The sequence below is a fragment of the Scyliorhinus canicula genome, chromosome 3, assembly GCF_902713615.1.
Source record: "Scyliorhinus canicula chromosome 3, sScyCan1.1, whole genome shotgun sequence".
Taxonomy (NCBI): Eukaryota; Metazoa; Chordata; class Chondrichthyes; order Carcharhiniformes; family Scyliorhinidae; genus Scyliorhinus; species Scyliorhinus canicula.
Window position 1 is genome coordinate 85,470,287 of NC_052148.1, and position 19,913 is coordinate 85,490,199.

Sequence of the window (19,913 nt, forward strand, 5' to 3'; positions counted from 1 at the left end):
TGATTTCCTGACTTTGGTTTTGGGTTTTTGTGCTTTGAATGAATGTATAATTGCAGTAAACTATGTGATAATTCTTTAGAAACTATACATTGCCTGTGAACTGTCACACCTTTTAATGTATTTTCCCAATCCACCTCAGCCAGTTTGCCCCTTCATAATTTCCTTTATTCAACTATAACCCCTGGCTTCACATCAAACTACCTCCCTTTCAAACTGTAAAATTCTATTATATTATGGTCACTCATCTCGAGAGATTCTTTTACAAGGAGATTACTAATTTGTCCTTTTGCGTTTCAGAACACTAGATCTAAAGTAGCCTGCTGTCTAATCGGTTCTTCAACATACCCCTCTAGAAAACCATCTCGAACACACTCCAGAAACTCATGCTCCACAACATGGTTACTGTGTTACCCATGCTACATATTTCTATAATTTCCTGATTAATACCATGGCCCACACTACCGCTACTGTTTGGTGGCCCATAAACAATTCCTACCAATGTATGTGTCCCTGCTGTTTTGTAGCTCCACAAACTAATTCCACATGTTGTTCTTCTGGTCTGAGATCCTGAGAATGTGGTGATGCACCTCTCCTCTAATCACTGCAGAGCTTGTGATGTTGGCCCTGTCACAATAGTGTTCGATCGGGAATTCCAGGATATTAATATTCCAGCAACAATGAAGGCATATATACCTATGAGTCCAAATTGGGATGTTGTGTAACTTGACAGTATTGCTGTACTTATGCTATTGGTGTTATTGTCCTTCTCAGTGGCAGAGGGCATCACCTTACACCCTGTTGTAAATTGGTTGATAATGATCATGGGGACTGAATCCATCTTTCTGATTGTTTTTTAGTTGATGATTGTTTCTTGAAGGACTCCTTTTCTCAGCCCAGATCACTTCTCCTGCTCATTCTTCATTCCTGGACGTTGAACGTACTAGAAGCTAGTTTGATCGTGGGAAGTATTACAGCTGAGATAGATTCTGCCGTTACCTGATGTGTGCATATACAGTCACTTTGTCTTTTCCTTTATTCTTTCACAGGATGTTGGTGTCACAATCCAGACTAGCATTTATTACCCATCCCTAATTTCCTTGAGAAGGTTCTGGTGAGCTATGTTCTTAAACCACTGCACTCCACGATACATGCATCTGTGGTGCTGTTAGGAAGGGAGATCCAGGCTTTTCACCCAGTTACAGTGAAGGACTAGCGATATAGTTCCAAGTCAGGATGGTGTTGGCTTGATGGAGAACTTGCAGGGAACTTGTGGTGTTCCCATGTGTCTGCTGCCTTTGTCTTTCTAGGTTATAGATGTCATGAGTTTTGAAGATGCTGTTGAAGGAGCCTTGGAGTTGCTGCAGTGCACCTTGTAGATGGTACACATTGCTGCCACTGCATCGGTGGTGGAGGGTATGAATGTTAAAGGTGGTGGATGAGATGTCAAATAGTGGGCTTCTTTGTCCTAGATTGGGTCAAGCTTCTTGAATGTTGTTGGAGCTCCATTCATCCAGGCAAGTGGAGAACATTCCATCACAATCCTGACTTGTGCCTTGTAGATTGTGGACAGACTTTAGAGTGTCAGGAGGTGAGTTTCCTAGAGTCTGACCTGCTATTGTAGCCACAGTATTTATATGACTGGTCCAGTTCAGTTTCTGGTCAGTGGTACCCTTGGATCTGGGGGTAATGCCATTGAATGTCAAGAGAAGATGGTTAGATTCTCTCTTGTTGGAGATGATAATTGCCTGGCACTTACGTGACAACATTGTTACTTGCCACTCATCAGCCCAAGCCTAAATGCTGACCAAGTCTTGCTGCATTTGGACATAGACTGCTTCAGTATCTGAAGAGTTGCCAATGATGCTGAACATTGTAAAATCATCAAACAACATCCTCATTTCTGACCTTATGATGGAGGGAATGTCATTGACGAAGCAGCTGAAGGTGGTTGGATCTGGAATATTACCTTGAGTAACTCCTACAGTGATGTCCTAGGACTGAGATGATTGACCTCTAACAACCACAAATACCTTCCTTTATGTTGGGACTACAACCAATGGAGAAATTCCCACCCTTATTCCTATTGCCTCTATGTTGCTATTGCTACCTGATGCCATAATCAGTCAAATGCTGACTTGACGTCAAGGGCAGTCGTTCTCCGCTCACCTCTGGAGTTCAGCTCTTTTGTCCATGTTTATACCAAGGCTGGGATGAGGCCAGGAACTGTGTGGTCCTGGCAGGTTTTTGCTCAGTAAATATCACTTGACAATACTGTTGACGACACCTTCCATCACTTTACTGATGATTGGGAGTAGACTGATGAGCTGGTATTTGGCTAGGTGACGTGTCCTGCTTTTTGTGGATTGGACATACCTGGGCAATGTTCCATAATGCCAGATAGATGCCAGTATCGTAGTTGTACTGAAACAACTTGGCGAGCAGCACTGTTCGTTCCAGAGTACAAGTCTTCAGGACTATTGCCGAAAGGGCCGGTTTAGCTCTGAGCTAGACAGCTGGTTTGTGATGCAGAACAAGGCCAGCAGCGTGGGTTCAATTCCCGTACCAGCTTACCCGAACAGGCGCTGGAATGTGGCGACTAGGGGCTTTTCACAGTAACTTCATAATTGTGACAATAAACGGTTATCATTATTATTAGAATGTTGCCAGGGCCCAAAGCCTATGCAATATCCAATGCCTTCAGCCATTTCTTCATGGAACATGGAGTGAATCGAATTTGCTGAAGGCTCACATCTGTGATGAAGGGGATCCACGGAGGAGGCACTTCTGGCAGAAGATGGTTGCAAATGCTTCAGCCTTGCCTTGGCACTGAATTGCAGCCCCCCCCCCCCCCCCCCCCCCCCCCCCCCCCCCCCCCTCATCATTGAGGATGGGGAAACTTGTGGAGCTTCCTCTTCCTGTTAGCTGTTTAATTGTCAATCCCAATTCACAACTGGATGTGGCAGGATTGCAAAGCTTAGATCTGATCCGATGGTTGTGGGTTTGCTTAGCTCTATTTATGACATGCTGTTCTGCTGCCTGGCATGCAATGTATTGTAGCTTCGCCAGGTTAACACCTCTTTTTTTGTATGCATGGTGCTACTCCTGGAAAGCCTTCTTGCTTGAATCAGGGTTGATCCCTCAGCTTGATCTGCCTGGCCATGAGGTCACAGATTGTAATTGTGTACAATTCTGCTGCTGTTGATGGCCCACTGTGCCACATGGGAACCCACTTTTGAGTTACTAGATCTGTGTGAAATTTATCCCATTTAGTAGTACCACACAACACAATAGAGAGTATTGTCTCCACAAGGACTTTGCACTTACCGGTACTGTCACAGACAGATGAATCTTCAACATATAGAGTGGTGAGGATGGGGTACAATAGGTTTTTTGGTGGGAGAGGGATGGTGGTGGTAGTGTTTGGGACAATGTTTGTAAGATATGATTCCATATGTATGACTACATGAGATTGTCGCATGACTAGTTACTGGGACACATCTCCCAATTTTACCACAAGCCTCAAATGTTAGCAAGGAGAATTTTGTAGGGTCGAAAACCACGGTGTGCCATTGTCGCTTCCAGTGCCTAGGTCATTAATGGATGGCCATCCGGTTTCATTCCTTTTAGACGTCGTAGAGGTTTGATACAACTGATTGACTTGCTAGGCCATTTGAGAGGACAGTTAAGGGTCAAGCACATTGCCATCTGGAGTTGTATGTGGGCCAGACCAGGTAAGAACAGCAGATTTCCTTTCTTAAAAGACATGAGTGAACCAGATAGGTTTTTGCAACATTTGAAAATGGTTTCATGGCCATCATTGCTAAAGCTAACTTTTAATTCCAGATTTAATATTTGAATTTAAATTCCACAAGCTGCCGCGGCTGGATTTGAATTTATGTCCCCAGGACATCAGCCGAGGCTTCTGGATTACTATCCAGTGATATTGCCTCTGCACCTCTGCATACCTTTTCCGTGGTATTCAATAAATAATTGAGAGGAAGGATATTAGTTCCGATGATGTGGAATCTGTATGGGTAGAACTGAAAAACACCAAGGAGCAAAAAAGTTAGCGGGGGTTGTATATAGACCCCAAACTGTTGTGCTGATGTTGGAAATGGCATTCAACAGGAAATTAGAGACGTATGCAATAAAGGAACGTCTGTAATTATGGGTGACTTTAATTTACATGTATTTTGGGAAAATCAAATTAGTAACAATACCACAGAGGAGGAATTCCCAGAGTGTATACAAGATGGTTTTCTGGACCAATACCTTGAGGAACCAACTAGTGAACAGGCCATCCTATCCACCTGGAATATTGTGTGCAGTTTTGGTCTCCTTATCTGAGGGAGGATATTAGTGCTATAGAGGGAGTGCAGGAAAGGTTTACCAGACTGATTCTTGGGGTGGTAGGACTGACGCATGAAGAGAGATTGAGTCGGTTAGAATTATATTTGCTGGAGTTGTGAAGAATGAAGGGGAGTCTCATAGAAACTTATAAAAACTAGACAGGGTAGATGCAGGAAGGATGTTCCCGATGGCCAGGGAATCCAGAACTGATTGATTGATTGATTTATTGTCACATGTACAAGTATAGTGGAAAGTATTTTTCTGTGGTCAAGAGAACGTACACAGTACGTACACAGGAGACAAAAAGAATAATCGACAGAGTACATCGACAAATAGTACATCGACAAACAGTGATGGGTTACATCTAAGGATATGGGGCAAGCCATTTTGGAATGAGGTGAGGAGAACTTTCTTCACCCAGAGAGTGGTGAGCCTGTGGAGTTCACGACAACAGAAAGCAGATGAGGCCAAAACATTGTTTTCAAGAAGGAGTTAGATGTCATTCCTGGAGCTAAAGGTATCAAAGAATATGGGGGGAAAGTGGGAACAGGTTACTAAGTTGGATGATAGGCCATGATCATAATTAATGGCAGAGCAGGCCTGAAGGGCCGATTGGCTCAGCAGTACTATTGCTCCTATTTTCTATGTTTAATAGTGCAAGACAAAGAATTTGTCCTCCCTCCCTGGACCATGGTATGTGATCTCAGCCCAGCTATTTGTGGCTTTACTTTGTTATTGAGACGCGAGTGATTCTGGCAAGGAAAGCACTTATTGCACATTCCTAATTGCCCTTGAGAGGTTGGTGTTGAGCCACCTTCTTGAACCGCTGCAGTCCATATGATGTAGATACACCCACAATGCTGTTACATAGTGGGTTTCTGGGTGGAAAGATGAATGAACGGTAATATACTTCCAAGTCAGGATCGTGCGTGGCTTGGAGGGGAACTTGCAGGTGGTGATGTTCCCATGCAACTGCTGTCCTTGTCCTTCTGGGTGGTAGAGGACCCAGTTTTGGAAGGTGCTGTCAAAGGAGCCTTGATGAATTGCTGCAGTGCACCTTGTCGATGATGCACACTGCTGGCACTGTGCGTCAGTGGTGGAGGGGGTGAATGTTATAGATGGGGTGCCAGTCAAGCGGGCTGCTTTGTCTTAGATGGTATTGAGCATCCAGAGTGCTTTTGGAGCTGCACTCAAAGAACGAAGAAAAGTACAGCACAGGAACAGGCCCTTCGGCCCTCTAAACACGTGCCGATCATGATGACCTAACTTCAAAAAAAGCTCTGCCCTTTCTCGTCCGTTTCCCTCTATTTCCTCCCTATTCATGTACCTATCTAGATGCCTATTAAATGTTGCTAATGTACCTGATTTGCACCACATTCTCTGGCAATGCGTTCCAGGACAGCACCCTGCGTGAAAGATTTACCCTGCTCATCTCCCTTAAACTTTCCCCTCTCACCTTGAACCTGTGCCCTTTTGTAATTGACACTTGCACCCTTGGAAAAAACCTCTGACTATCCACCCTGTCTATGCCTCTTTTAATTTTGTAGCCCTCTCTCAGGTCACCCTTCAGCCTCCCTCTTTCGAGTGAAAACAATTCTAGTTTATTCAACCTCTCCTCATAGCCAACACCCTCGAGACCAGGCAATGAACATTTTTTTTTGCACTCTCTTCAATGCTTCCAAGTCCTTCTGATAATGTGGTGATCCGAACTGCACTCAATACTCCAAATGTGGCCTAACCAAGATTTTATATACCTGCAACATGATTTCCCAACTCCTGTACTCAAAGCCCCGGCTGATGAAGACAAGCATGCCATATGCTTTCTTAATCACCTTGGCCACCTGTGCAGCCACTTTTAGGGATCTGTGGACCTGCACGCCCAGATCGCTCTATGTGTTTATATTCCTAAGGGTTCTACCATTCATAGTATAATTCATACCTGGATTTGATCCTCCAAAATGCATCACCTCCAGATTAAACTCCATCTGCCATCTCTGTGCCCAAGTCTCCAATCTATTTATGTCCTGTTGTATCCTCTGACTGCCCTCGGCACTATCAGCAACTCCACCAATCTTCGTGTCATCCGCAAACTTACTAATCAGACCACCCACATTTTCCTCCAGATCATTTATATATACTACAAACAACAGACATCCCAGCACTAATTCCTGCGGAACACCACTAGCTACAGATCTCCATTCTGAAAACACCCTTCCACCGCTACTCTCTAACTTCTATAACCAAACCAGTTCTATATCCATCGAGCCAGCCCACACAAATCCCATGTGATTTTAGTTTTTGTACCAGTCTGCCATGTGGGACCTTGTCAAATGCCTTACTAAAGTCCATATAAACTACAATCACAGCTCTTTCCTCATCAATTTTCTTTGTCACCTCTTCAAAAAACTCAATCAAGTTGGTGAGACAAGACCTTCCCCATACAAAACCATGCTGCCTGTAACAAACTAGTCCATTTTCCTCCAAATGTGCATACATCCTGTCCCTCAGTATCTTTTCCAAAAGCTTCCCCACCACTGATGTCAGGCTCACCGGCCTATAATTTGTTGCATTATTCCTGCTTCCTTTCTTAAACAAGGGAACAACATTGGCTATTCTCCAGTGCTCTGGAACTTTGCCTGTGGTCAAAGATGATATGAAGATATCTGTTACGGCCCCAGCTATTTTTCCCCTGCCTCCCGCAGTAGCCTGGGATAGGTCCCATCCGGCCTGAGGACCTATCTACCCTAATGCCATTTGGGATACTCAACATTTCCTTCATTTATATATTGACGTTCTCAAGAGCGTTCACACACCTATCCCTGACCTCAACCTCCAACACCTATTCCTGACCTCAACATCCATCATGTCCTTCTCCCTGGTGAAGTACTCATTAAGGATTTCACCCACTTCCTGTGGTTCCACCATAACTTCCCTCCATTGCCCTTGAGTGGGCCTACTCGATCTCTTGCTACCCTCCTGCTCCTAATATATGTATAAAAAGATTGGGATTCTCCTTGACCCTGTTTACTAAAGACAGTTCATGGCCCCTTTTAGCCCTCCTAGTTCCACATTTAAGTTCCTTCCTACTTTCACTGTACTGCTCAAGCGCTTCATCCAGGAAAATGGAGAGTATTCCATCACACTCCTTCCTGTCTTTTGCCTTGTAGATGGTGAACGGGCTTTGGGGAGTCAGCAGGTGAATCAGCTGCCACAGAATGCCCAGCCTTTGGCCTGTTCTTGTAGCCACAGTATTTTGTAAGGCTAGGTTGGTTAAGTTTCTGGTCAATGCTATTTCTAGTAATTTGTTGCTCTGGCTGAGATCTGCTGACACTGCAGCAGTGAGCGATCAAACCTGGGACTGTCTAAATATATTGATTTATCCACTGAACTACTAGCAGAGGCTTCAGTTACCGACTCATGACTGATGTTGATGTTTTTCCAGGTTGTTGTGATGAAGAGGTCTCTAGGAGTCGGCTATGCTGCTGTTGACAACCCAATCTTCTACAAACCCAACACTGCTATGTTGTTGGGTGATGCAAAGAAGTCGTGTGATGCCCTGCATGCAAAAATCAAAGAATCAGCTGAACCCAGCTAAATGCAACAAAATGTTTGGCAGCTATGACTTTAAAGTAAGCTGCATTGATCAGAATCAAATGGCTCAAAGTAACTAAATTGTTAGATCTGGAGGATTTTAAAGGAAAAGATGGTGTACACATGTATTTGTGTGGCACAGTGGTTAGCACTGCGCCTCACAGCACCAGGGACCCAGGTTCAATTTGGCCTTGGCTGTCTGTGTGGAGCTTGTACGTTCTCCCTGTGTCTATGTGGGTTTCCTCCAGGTGCTCCAGTTTCCTCTCACAGTCCAAAGATGTGCGAGTTAGGTGGATTGGCCATGCTAAATTGCCCCTCAGCGTCCAGGGATGTGCAAGTTAGGTTACGGGGTTATGTTCTATGGGTATAGGCTGGAGTGGATCGGTGCAGCCTCAATGGGCCCAATGGCTTCCTTCTGCACTGTAGGGATTCTATGATTATGTGATTTGGATTGAATGCTTGCTTTGTTTTTATGTACTTTTATACCGGTGTCAAAATTGTTAGCACACTGTACAGCATTATACCCATTGGAAATTAAATTTGCTGATTTTGTGTCAAGGAAAATAGTTGCTCACAATGTGTTTTTGGTAGCTGTGTGATGAGGCATGGGGCAGGTGAATTTTTATCTAGAAGTTGCTGTACTAAACAACATGAATGTTTCTGGTTGCCTCTGTTAATAGAGAAAGCATATGATGTGGACTATATAATGTACCCCTTGTTATGAAGTCCTTGTAAAGCCGCCAAAGAAGATTTGCTCTACAATATATTAAATACTCCTAGGCCAGCAATTATTCAATAGCAACATTTGGAATATGCACAACTGAATAAATATTGTCAGTAAGCCAAAATATGTTCAACAAACCACATGCTTCAAAATAGTCATTTCTTTTCATAGAAATGTCAGCCAACGAAATAATAGAAATATCTTTTTATATTGCATTGAAAAACTTTGTGTCAGATATTCTACCATATATATACTGATAAAATGGACTTACAAATGTTATCAAAGACGTGACATTGGTGCAGTGGAAAACAGCCAACAGGCTATAAAATGATGGACCATATTGTGTGTATTGTGCAAAAGCAAGAGACAACAAATGACTGTTGTGTCAGATTAGTGCGGAATCGACAATAACTGTCATTTTAGGAAGGATTTTGTGGAACTTGTAAAATAACAATGAAGCAAGATGTTTGCATAACCAATATCTCCATATTGGGACCACCTCAAAAATCTTTTTGAAAGGCCTATTTTAAATAGTTTTCTGTCTACCTCTTAAGCTTCTTACTGGATCAATTCACATTGCTCAAGTGTTATTGATCAGTGGCAATAGTGCTTTATGAAGGCCGTTTTTAAATTGAATTCTGCCACATAAGAACAGGGGCAGCACGGTAGCATTGTGGATAGCACAATCGCTTCACAGCTCCAGGATCCCAGGTTCGATTCTGGCTTGGGTCACTGTCTGTGCGGAGTCTGCACATCCTCCCCGTGTGTGCGTGGGTTTTCTCCGGGTGCTCCGGTTTCCTCCCACAGTCCAAAGATGTGCAGGTTAGGTGGATTGGCCATGATAAATTGCCCTTAGTGTCCAAAATTGCCCTTAGTGATGGGTGGGGTTACTGGGTTATGGGGATAGGGTGGAGGTGTTAACCTTGGGTAGGGTGCTCTTTCCAGGAGCTGGTGCAGACTCGATGGGCCGAATGGCCTCCTTCTTCACTGTAAATTCTATGTATCTATGTAAAACAATGATTTGGCTTATTAGCCATTGTACTCAGTTCCATTCAGTTATATTTTTAATTTTGGGTTGTAAGGTCCATCAAACAGTAAAACTGGCAGCCAGTTTTAATTAGTGTGTGGTGCTGTTCATTTGGTTCTGTGGTCAGATCACAGAATAGTTTACAGTGCAGGGCATTGTATAACAAATCTATTCCCTAAATCAATTGGGGGGTGGAAGGGCAAAATTTCATGCAACAAAATGTAACATTCACAATTATTTATGTAAAGGTTTCAGTGCTTAGAACTTTAGATCATTTTGGCTGTAAAATACTTAGTTATGTAAAGATAGGTGTAAAGGTGCCACATATTGTTCCAAGTTATGTTTGCCGACAATGGACCCACATTCTTAAATTTTCAAATAAAGGAAATTGAATTTTCTATTTTGCAGATTAAAGTCAGCGTGCTCCCGAATAAGAAACCAACAGGAGTCTTTACATTGGGCTCATCAAAGAAAATAGTTTAATAAAGAACTTGACCAAACTGTCCAGCTAGTGTTTGTTTTCATTTAAGCAAAAAATGTTGAGATTAATAACTGTTGAAACACCATTAAGGATCTTTCCGAATGTAATTTGTTTAATAAGCATTTTAATCATATGGCAGATTAAACTCAACATTTCAAAGAAGTGGTTGGTGTGGTAAGGTTTGAAGACTGGCCTCTGGGCTGCAGTCCAGTACAGACAAGTAGGTTCAAGGCTTTGTATTTGGCTGTGGAGGGCCCCCTGTGAAATTAAGAGTGGAGGAGTTTACAGCACAGATCTGCCCACACAGTCATAACTTACACTTTATTATCAGGGTGATTGGAATACTTAGCACTGAAGCTGCTTTGTAAAAATAAATCATATTTTTATTTTCTACGCGAGGCAGTGATCTTTTCCTATGCTTTGATTCCATGAACATTAGGCACCTATGAGTACCTCACTGCTATCGCTGTTATTCACTGATCAATCTTTGCAGCGACTCTTGGCTGCCCATTTGATCACAGCTGGGAACTGAGACAAGTTTTCTTATATCACATGTTTCTTTTTGTCCCCTTTTTTCTGCCCCTCAGCTAGGATAATGACCATGGCTGGGAAGCTTTACTACCTCACTCACCGCTCCTGCCCATCCCCAACCCATCAGCTATGAAGTGAATTGTGGTGCCACTGTTGCTGCCCCTGCAATCTTAGCTAATGCAGTTGAGACTAGTGATTGCCCCTCGGACCTTTATCCACTGCAAATGCTCCGGTCCATTGGGGAATCTTTGAATACTGGTTTATATAAAACAAACTGATGGAAATACACAACCTGACTTGGGTGATCCTTGTAACATCTGAAAATAGTAAAATTATATTCCTGTCTTGAAGTAGCTCCATTTTAAACTACATAATACACTGGCTAACTTTGTGTACATGGGGGGGGGGGGGGGGGGGGGGGGGGGTTTAATCCTTATATTTGCCTTACTGTGGCTGTCCCAGTACAATGTTTTTGCAGTCTGTTGTACATTCAGTTACTTAGAGCTGGGCCTGTTGGCAACATATATTCAGAACCTTTGTATCACATTTGATCAGCTTCCGAGCACTTCGCTGGGGCATGACAAAACTCTGTGTCATCCATGTAACATTGCCTATCTCTGCTGCACTTTAGCTCATCTGCTGTCATAACCCTCATCTATGCCTTTGTTACCTCGACTTGACTACCTTAAAAAAAATTCATGGCATGCGACCATCGTTGGCAAGGCCAGCATTTATTGTCCAGCCCTAATTTCCTTTGAGTAGGTGGTGGTGAGCCGCCGCCTTGAACTGCTGAAGTCCATGTGGTGTGGGTACACCCAATTTGCTGTGAGGGAGTTCCAGGATTTTGTGGCAGCGACAATGTAATAACAGTGATATTTTCCAAATCAGAATAGTATGCGCATTGGGGGGGAACTTGAAGGTGGTCGTGTTCCCATGCATCTTCTGCCCTTGTCTTTCTAGGAGGTAGAGATTTGTGGGGTTGGAAGGTGCTGTCGAAGGAGCTCTGGTGATGTTGCTGCAGTTCTTCTTGTATATGGTACTATTGCTATGTCTAGTGCAGTAGTGGTGGAGGGAATGAATGTTTAAATTGGTTAATGGGATGCTGATCAAGTGGGCTGCTTTGTACTCGATTATGTTGAGCTTCTTGAGTGTTGGAGCTGCAAGCAATTGGAGCGTATTCCATCACTACCAACTTGAGCCTTGCGGATGGTGGACAGGCTTTGTGGAGTTGTGAGGTGAGTTACCACAGAATAAGTATTGGAGGTCTAGCCTCCCTTCCTACAATACCCTTCACAGACTTGAGGTCATCCAGATGCCTGCTGCTGCGACCTAACTTGCACTAAGTCCCATTCACTAATCACGCCTATGCTTGACGATCTACATTGGCTCTGGGTCAAGCAACAAAGTATTCTTTTCAAATCCCTCCATAGTATTTTGCTTCAGGATTTGTAATCTCCAGCTCAATAGGCCATCACGATATCCTCGCTCAGCAAATCCTGACTTTGTGAGGTCTTCTGATTCCAATTCTTTCATGATATTGCTCACCTTGCCTTGCCTCCAAACTCTGGAATCCCCTCTTGAAACATCTGCCTTACCTTCCTTTTTTGTTACATTCCTTCAAAATTCCTGCCAATCTATTAGCATGTAGCTGAGTATGAAATGAATACAAATTAACGTGATTGGATGGTGTGGTTTGAACATAATTGGAACAGAACCAATTGAGCGAGTGGAGCACTTGAAGGGGGACAATATTTCATCAGCAGTTCTGATGAAAGGTCATCGACCTGAAATGGTGGCGGGGATTTTCCGCTCCCATTCACTCACGTCGGGCAGGTTTGACGACGGCACCTGAAAATATTACGAGAAAGCTAAAATCGTAAACGTCAAACCAGGAAGCGATTGTCACCTCCCCATCAGTGGCGGGTTGCGTTTCCCAATGTTCAATGTCAGGATCTTCATTATAATAATGATCATATAATTATCAGGCCGATATGCTGGAATCATCCCCTGGCATGTATTGTGGCACACTTCTGGTATTTTGAAGAGATTTAAGACTTTGTTAGGAACAGGAAGGTATTTATTAATAAAGAGTAACTTGGTACCAGGAGGTTTTGCAGCACTAAGCTGCCTTGGAGCACAGCTCCAAGTCCTACATGCTTACTACTGCAAGATGTACTTTGCCCAATAGAGGCCTCCACCCTCCGGGATCATCTCTCACTTTTGGTCCCTATTGGTCTCTTAAGTCAGGTGGCCCTTTTTGGCAGCACTGTCTTAAAGTGACAGTCAACGCAATCAGTACACCTCCCATGTCAAAACATCCATCCATGGTGACAAGATGTCAGGAAGGTGTTGTAGCCATGTTAAATGGCCACCTGCAAAGAACTATGGGCATTGTAGTCAATTTGGGACACAGAGAGGTACACAGCCTCTGTGTATTACGCAAAGAAACGAGACTTGGTTGAAACTTGTATCCATTAAGAGTCGATCACCATTTCCCCCAGGACAATAGAGTTTGAATCAAGGAGTTACAACAGTAGCAGACTAACAGGCGCCACCCCACACCCTCCCACCTTATTTGGAAAGGCCTACGTGCCTGGGAAAATGATAGCTAGGACCTGCCCAACTATTGAGGTATCCACCCCCTAATTGGCTGAGAACGATGAGGGTGATTGAGAACCCTATCGATCCATTGGATCTGGAGTAAGGACCGCCCAAAAAGGCGTGAAAGAGACAAAGGCTAAAAAGCCCTGCGCACTAGAGATCGATCTCTTTTGGGACCGGCCTGTGTGCGACCAACTGTAGCAGAACAACCAAGTTCAAGGACCCGCGACCATTCCTGAAGGACGAGCCCAGCTGACAAAAACCCAACCACTTCCAAACAGACCACGTGGACCCGGATAAAAGCCTTATCTCGCACAGTGCCGGTCACTCGAAGTTAGGTAAAGATCATCTTAGTCGTTAAGTGTAATTTAGTACGGAGCCTTGTGTTGTATTGCATAGAGATACAAGTCTTTGTGTTATTAATAAACTGTGTTTTTGAACTAACATATTGGTTGTGTGGTCATTTGGTCGATATGAGAAACAGCTTTACTTTGGGGTGAACCACAAGCTGTTTCTGGTTACAGTCATTGAATCTTTGTGAGATATATAAGAAAAACGCACCAAAGTTTAGAAAACCAATGGCAATAGTGTGTTGCTTGGCACAGTTACGAGACACCGAGGAGGATGTTGGGACGCTTCGCAGAAGGTTAGCAAAGAAGGAAGAAGAGAATGAGGGAAACAGTAAAGAAAGTGACAAAATTATTGAGGAACTCCGAGAGAAGTTAGCCGCTAAAGACAGGGAAACCGCCAATGTTAAACGCGCCCACCAGTCTTGTATAGTGCACCTTAGCAGCTTTCAGACCCAGTACGACAAGGCCTATCAAAATACACAGCGCGTAGTCTTGAGAGGAGACTGAACACCAGGTCACCCAATTAAAGAAATGCGCCGATTTACAGGCAGCTTTAAGAGCGCTCCACCAGTCCACTGAAGAACAAAGGCAGAGCACCGGTGACCACGTTAAATGCCAGCAGAAGATCGATAAGCTCCAGTCGTTGCTTTTAGTTCAGAATGGTTTTATGTGTGCCTTCGGGACAGGTGAGACAGATGAGGAAGAGATGGCAGACTGGGAAGAATTAATTGAAAGCACGCAAATGTACCACGCATCCCAAAAAGAAAGGCACCGGCAGCACCGGCTGCCCAGGTCGTACCAACCCCCACAGCTACCCCAACACCCATGAATTCCGTCACTATAGAAAAAAGGATAAGGGATCAGGCAGGTTCAGATATCACCTACACCAGCCCACTTTCGGTAACTCAGTTGAGGGACACTTGCAGTAAAATTACTCCATTTCAGCCCACCGCAGACCCGCATAGCTTCTTTGAGGGGGTGCGCCAACGAAAGTTTATGTACGAATTAGATGAGAGGGAGGAAGTTAAATTAATAGTAATGAGCCTCAGCCAGTTGGTAAGGTCAGCTTTGCCAGACCCCCAAAACGCAGGAGGAGGAACCCTAGAGGAAATGAAGGCCGCAATATTAGACGCTATTGGATAGAACAAAGGGGATCTGGTAGCGGGTTTGAACAAATGCAGGCAATAAAAAGGGAAACATCCGACCGGTCGCCGGTCATCTTTGCCAGTTGCCTCTGGGTACATTTCAAGGCAGTATACGGAAACCTAGACCGCGCTCATCTCAATGAGGAAGACACCACTAAATGGTCCCATACATTATTTTCACATGCCACAGAAGCAGGTAAGTGGGCTTGCGCGAATTATGACCCGGCAAATACCACGCATAATGAGATTGGGGTACTTAGACGCCTATTCAGGGCATGGGAACAGTCACTTCAGGGTCAGATAGACCAGAACGGAATAGAAGCCACAATGTAGCCAGTCAGAACTAGCCAGCAACCCGCATGGATAAATGAGGGCAGAAGCGAGGAACATTACCCCCGAGAACAGTACCCCAGAGCACAAGCCCCAGCCCATGCACCACAAGGTCCATGTTACACTTGTGGACAAGTAGGACATTTTGCCCACGATTGCAGACAAAATCCCCCACACAACCATCGACCCCAACAGCCTAACCCCCATCCAGAAACAATAGGCCAGACCATGATTGCCAGCCACGACAGCTAGAAGGCAACGCTCGCCCCATGCATAACGTAAACGCCCGTTCAGATAACCGTGCTTATAACTCCTCATATTGACGGTGTCCAGAGTCTCCAACATGGGTCTGTGACACGCGCTGGGACAACGTAGGAAGACCGGTAGTCATAGGCACAGTCCTGAGACAAGCAGTTGATTTTCTTTGGGACACAGGAGGATTCCGAACCACACTAAACTCCGCAAACCTATTCCAAAAAACACCCTGGCCCACCACAGGTACCATCACACTCCGTGAATTCACAGGCCACATGCAAGAGGGATACATCACAGCTCCTATATCTGTACAAATTGGAAACGTAGCCACTACCCACCCTCCGACTGCAGAACACATCCAAGGCATTGACTTTATGAACTCACATAACCTCTCCTTCGACCCCATAAACAAGTGTGTCTGGCGAAGGTCCAAGACAGCTAGAGCCCCTGCCACGCTCTCTGTAGGAGATTACGAAAACAGGATTTGCTCAGCAGGGGCTACTGGTTTAACCCTTCGGCAATTAGCACAGATGACACCATTAGGCGGGTATTAGCCACACACAAAGGTGCATTTGCCCAACACAAGCACGACTGCGGGCACATTCCAGGTACGATTATAATCTCAGGTCCAGACTCCAAACCACAGAAACAGTATGGATTTCCACAGCAGGCTGAGGGAGAAATTATAAAGGTAATTAACAGTCTGTTAAGACAAGGAGTGATTCGACCCATAGCTTCCACTAATAATGCCCCAATTTGGCCCGTAAAGAAACCAGATGGTTCATGGCGACTCACCATTGACTAACGCGAACTAAACAAAGTTACCCCTTTAACATCACCCATCGTTGCCATGACTCCTGCGACCATGCTTAAGCAGGGAGTGCAAACAAAGTACTTCACCATGCTGGATATCAGCAATGGTTTTTGGTCCATTCCCCTAGATCAGGCTTGCTAGAACAAATTCACATTCACTTATCAAGGACAACAGTACATGTGGACGTGTCTCCCCCAAGGCTTCCATAATTCCCCCCCATTTTCCACAGACAGCTAGCTGCTGGTCTTTCCAAATTCTCCCGCCCTGAATGCCTAATTCAGTTTGTAGACAACCTGCTCCTACAAACCGACACCAGGGAAGAGCACGTGGCTGTATTGGCAAAATTACTAACCCTGCTCCAGTCCATCGGATGTGAGGTAAACCCCAAAAAGGCACAGATATTGAAGGAAAAGGTACTTTATTTAGGCACCACCATTACACACGGCAAACGTGAAATTGAAGAAAAACGCAGTGACTCCATTGTGAAGTTGCTCATGCTCCATAATGTAAGTGCCCTCCGCTCATTTTTAGGTTTAGTGGGATACTGCAGAAATTATATCAATAGTTTTGCCACCAAGGCCGCCCCGCGCTCAGAGCTTCTGAAAAAGAACACCCCATGGAACTGGCTTCCCCAGCACACAGCCCCATAGACAATTTAAAACTCGCCCTAGGTACAGCTCCTGCTTTACAAGTCTTCGACCCCGCCTTGCCCTACGCCATAGAAGTAGCAACCACAGACCGAACTCTCTCAGCAGTGCTCCTAAAGGAACGCCACGACCGATTAGGACCGGTAGCCTATGCCTCTAGAGTTTTAGACCCCGCAGAACAAGGATTTTCTGCCTGTGAACAACACTTGCTTGCAGTCTTTTGGGCGGTCCAGTACTTTGCCTACATTACAGGCCTCAACCCAGTCACGATATTAACCGAGCACACCCCCACCCAACTGTTGTTGGACGGAAAACTAAAGGATGGTTCAGTTAGCCAGATCAGAGCAGCTCGCTGGACATTCTTATTGCAAGGCAGGGATATTTCTGTGAAATGCACCAAGAACCACACATTCCTAGCAGACCCACACGAATGCCAGATAATTGCAGCCACACACCCACAGGACCCTTTGTTCCCAAATCATTACAACCACGTGTAAATGGTGAGACACAAAGTTCCCAAGACACAGGAGACACAGTAAAGATCTATGTAGATGGCTCCTCCACTGTTGAGGATGGAATAAGAATCACAGGATGCAGGATTTACATGGAGGACTCACAGGGACGCCCACTAGAAGAGGCATCTCTAAAATTACCCGGCCACTTGGGTTCGCAGGCAGCCGAACTGGCAGTCATAGCTTATGTAATTGACCACCCAGACTCCTTTCCAATGCCTGCGGACATACACTCCGACAGTTTGTATGTCTGCAACAGTCTAACACAGGGGTGGGCAAACTTTTCCGTGCAAGGGCCACATTCAGAAATTCACAATTTTAAAGGGCCGCATAGTATATTAATTAATAGTCCCGGTTGTAACCAATTAGCGTGCGGCATATACCTCAGCGCTTCCCCCAGCGGCATCCTGCCTTTAGTCCTCTTTTTCTCTACTTTTCAAAAATGGCGCTTCACCCAGTTATGATTCTGGGCGCCTCATATAGAACATAGAACATAGAACAGTACAGCACAGAACAGGCCCTTCAGCCCTCGATGTTGTGCCGAGCAATGATCACCCTACTCAAGTCAACGTATCCACCCTATACCAGTAACCCAACAGCCTCCCCCCCAATTAACCTTATTAAAAAAAAATGTAAACATTTTTTTTTTTTTTAAATTGTTTTTTTATGACTTGATCTTGGTGGGCCGCATAAAGACCTTTGGCGGGCTGCATGCGGCCCGTGGGCCGTAGTTTTCCCACCCCTGGTCTAACAGAATTCCTTCCCCTATGGGAATCTCGAGGTTTTGTATCCACCATCCACCCCTCTTCTGAAACATATTCTTAAGAAAGCCACCGGCCACACATAGAGCATCATTAAAGTAAAGAGGCATCACCACCCACCCCCCCCCCCTCCCCTCGGGAATCGCAAGGCCGAAGCCTTAGCTAAAGCTGGATCACGCACTGGTCACTTCTGGCAACCCCCCCCCCCCCCCCCCCCCCGAGTGTGAACAGATACATTCAATCCAGGTCTCCCAACCCAATATTGAGGATTTATCTCAGGCACAGAAAGCAGACGACTCCCTTAAACAGGTACTGAATGGCAAAACCCCAGTCCCCTATGATAAATGGAAGGACACACTCACAATACAGGACGGGATAGTGTTAAAGGACGGAATTTATGTGGTCCCCACCCAAGACAGAAACCAGTTAATCTACCAATTCCATGACAGGGAATAGACCATTGCCCATTTAAGACCCTTGTGCTGGTAGCCGGATTTAAAAAGCGATGCCACACATTATGTAGACAATTGCTTCATTTGCGCCCAGAACAATCCGGAACATTATGCAAAGCAGAGACAATTAAGATACACCCGACCTGTAGAAGGCCCCTGGACAAATCTGCAAATTGATTACATTGGTTCCCTCCCTCCCTGCAGAAACGGTTTCAAGTACGTGCTAGTCGTCATCGATACATTTCCAAAATGGGTCGAAGCATTCCCCGCACGCTCAAACACGGCAAAGGCCACCGCAAAGATTTTGACCCAACAGATCTTTACGCGCTGGGGTCTTCCACGCAGCATTGAGTCAGATCAAGGTTCCCACTTCACCGGCAGAGTAATGCAAAATGTTATGACCATTTTCGGTATCAAACAGAAATTCCACATAGCCTACCAATCCCAATCCAACGGCATAGTAGCGCGCATGAACCACACTTTAAAAACGACCAACAGGAAGACAGTCCAGCAGAACAATTCCACTTGGAACACGGTTCTACCCTTTGCTCTCATGATTATCAGGAACACAGTTTCCAGTTCCACAGGTTTCACCTCCCACACCCTTATGACAGGAAGACCCATGAAAGGCATTGATTATTTATTAGGGCACGATTTGGCATATCCCGCAGTAACCGTGCTCACCCACGAAAAAGCAGCCCAACAGGTCACAGAAAACATTGAAGTGGCACAACTAGCTGCTGCTGTCTGACTAGGCGCTAGGAAAAAGCAGAGTAAAGCCAGCTTTGACAAAAAGGTTCACCCCATAGAGTATACAGTCGGCCAGCAAGTTATGCTCTAATCATACAACCCCACCTCCTTCCTAGCCCCTAAATTTGCAGGCCCCTACTCCATCTCTGACAAAGTAAGCCCCTCTGTGTACAAGATAGCGTACCCCAACGGTAAGACTGGTTGGTTCCACATCAACCAACTCAAACTCTACAAATCATAACGTAGCCATGCCCACCACTTAGCCTTGGTAATAGGAGAGGATGACGTTCTGCCCAATGATGATTCAGCCCGATGCTCGCTCCAACCCTCCCCCTCCTCAGGACGACACTCTCCCCTCGACTCCGCCACACTTACAGGTTTCAACCTTGAACTTGACTCTGATGAGAGCCTCCCGGATTTGACTACCATCCCGAGCGACCTCCCCACCATCAGCTACCCCAGCCCCCAGAACAACGCCTTGGATTTTCTCGACCTCTTGTACAACTGTCTCCGCCCAACGACTCTTCCTACGCCCCCACCCGACAACGTTGCCTCCACTTCCAGTGCACCAGCTCCCAGCTACACACTGGCA

The 19,913-nt window shown here is 45.2% G+C and overlaps 1 protein-coding gene across 7 annotated transcripts in view; it reads left to right on the plus strand.

The window, feature by feature from the left end:
• LOC119962774 (NAD(P) transhydrogenase, mitochondrial-like) overlaps positions 1-10,195 on the plus strand; it is a 226,657-nt gene extending 216,462 nt beyond the window's left edge. For 6 of the 7 annotated variants that reach the window (XM_038790844.1, XM_038790843.1, XM_038790842.1 and 3 more), the window contains 2 exons: positions 7,793-7,979; positions 10,101-10,189. In XM_038790844.1, coding sequence (XP_038646772.1) covers positions 7,793-7,945 — 153 coding nt within the window. In that variant the 3' untranslated portion in view covers positions 7,946-7,979; positions 10,101-10,189. Of the gene's footprint in view, positions 1-7,792; positions 7,980-10,100 lie in introns of all 7 variants that reach the window. The other variant, XM_038790845.1, reaches the window with a different exon arrangement.
• Positions 10,196-19,913: the final 9,718 nt, after the last annotated feature.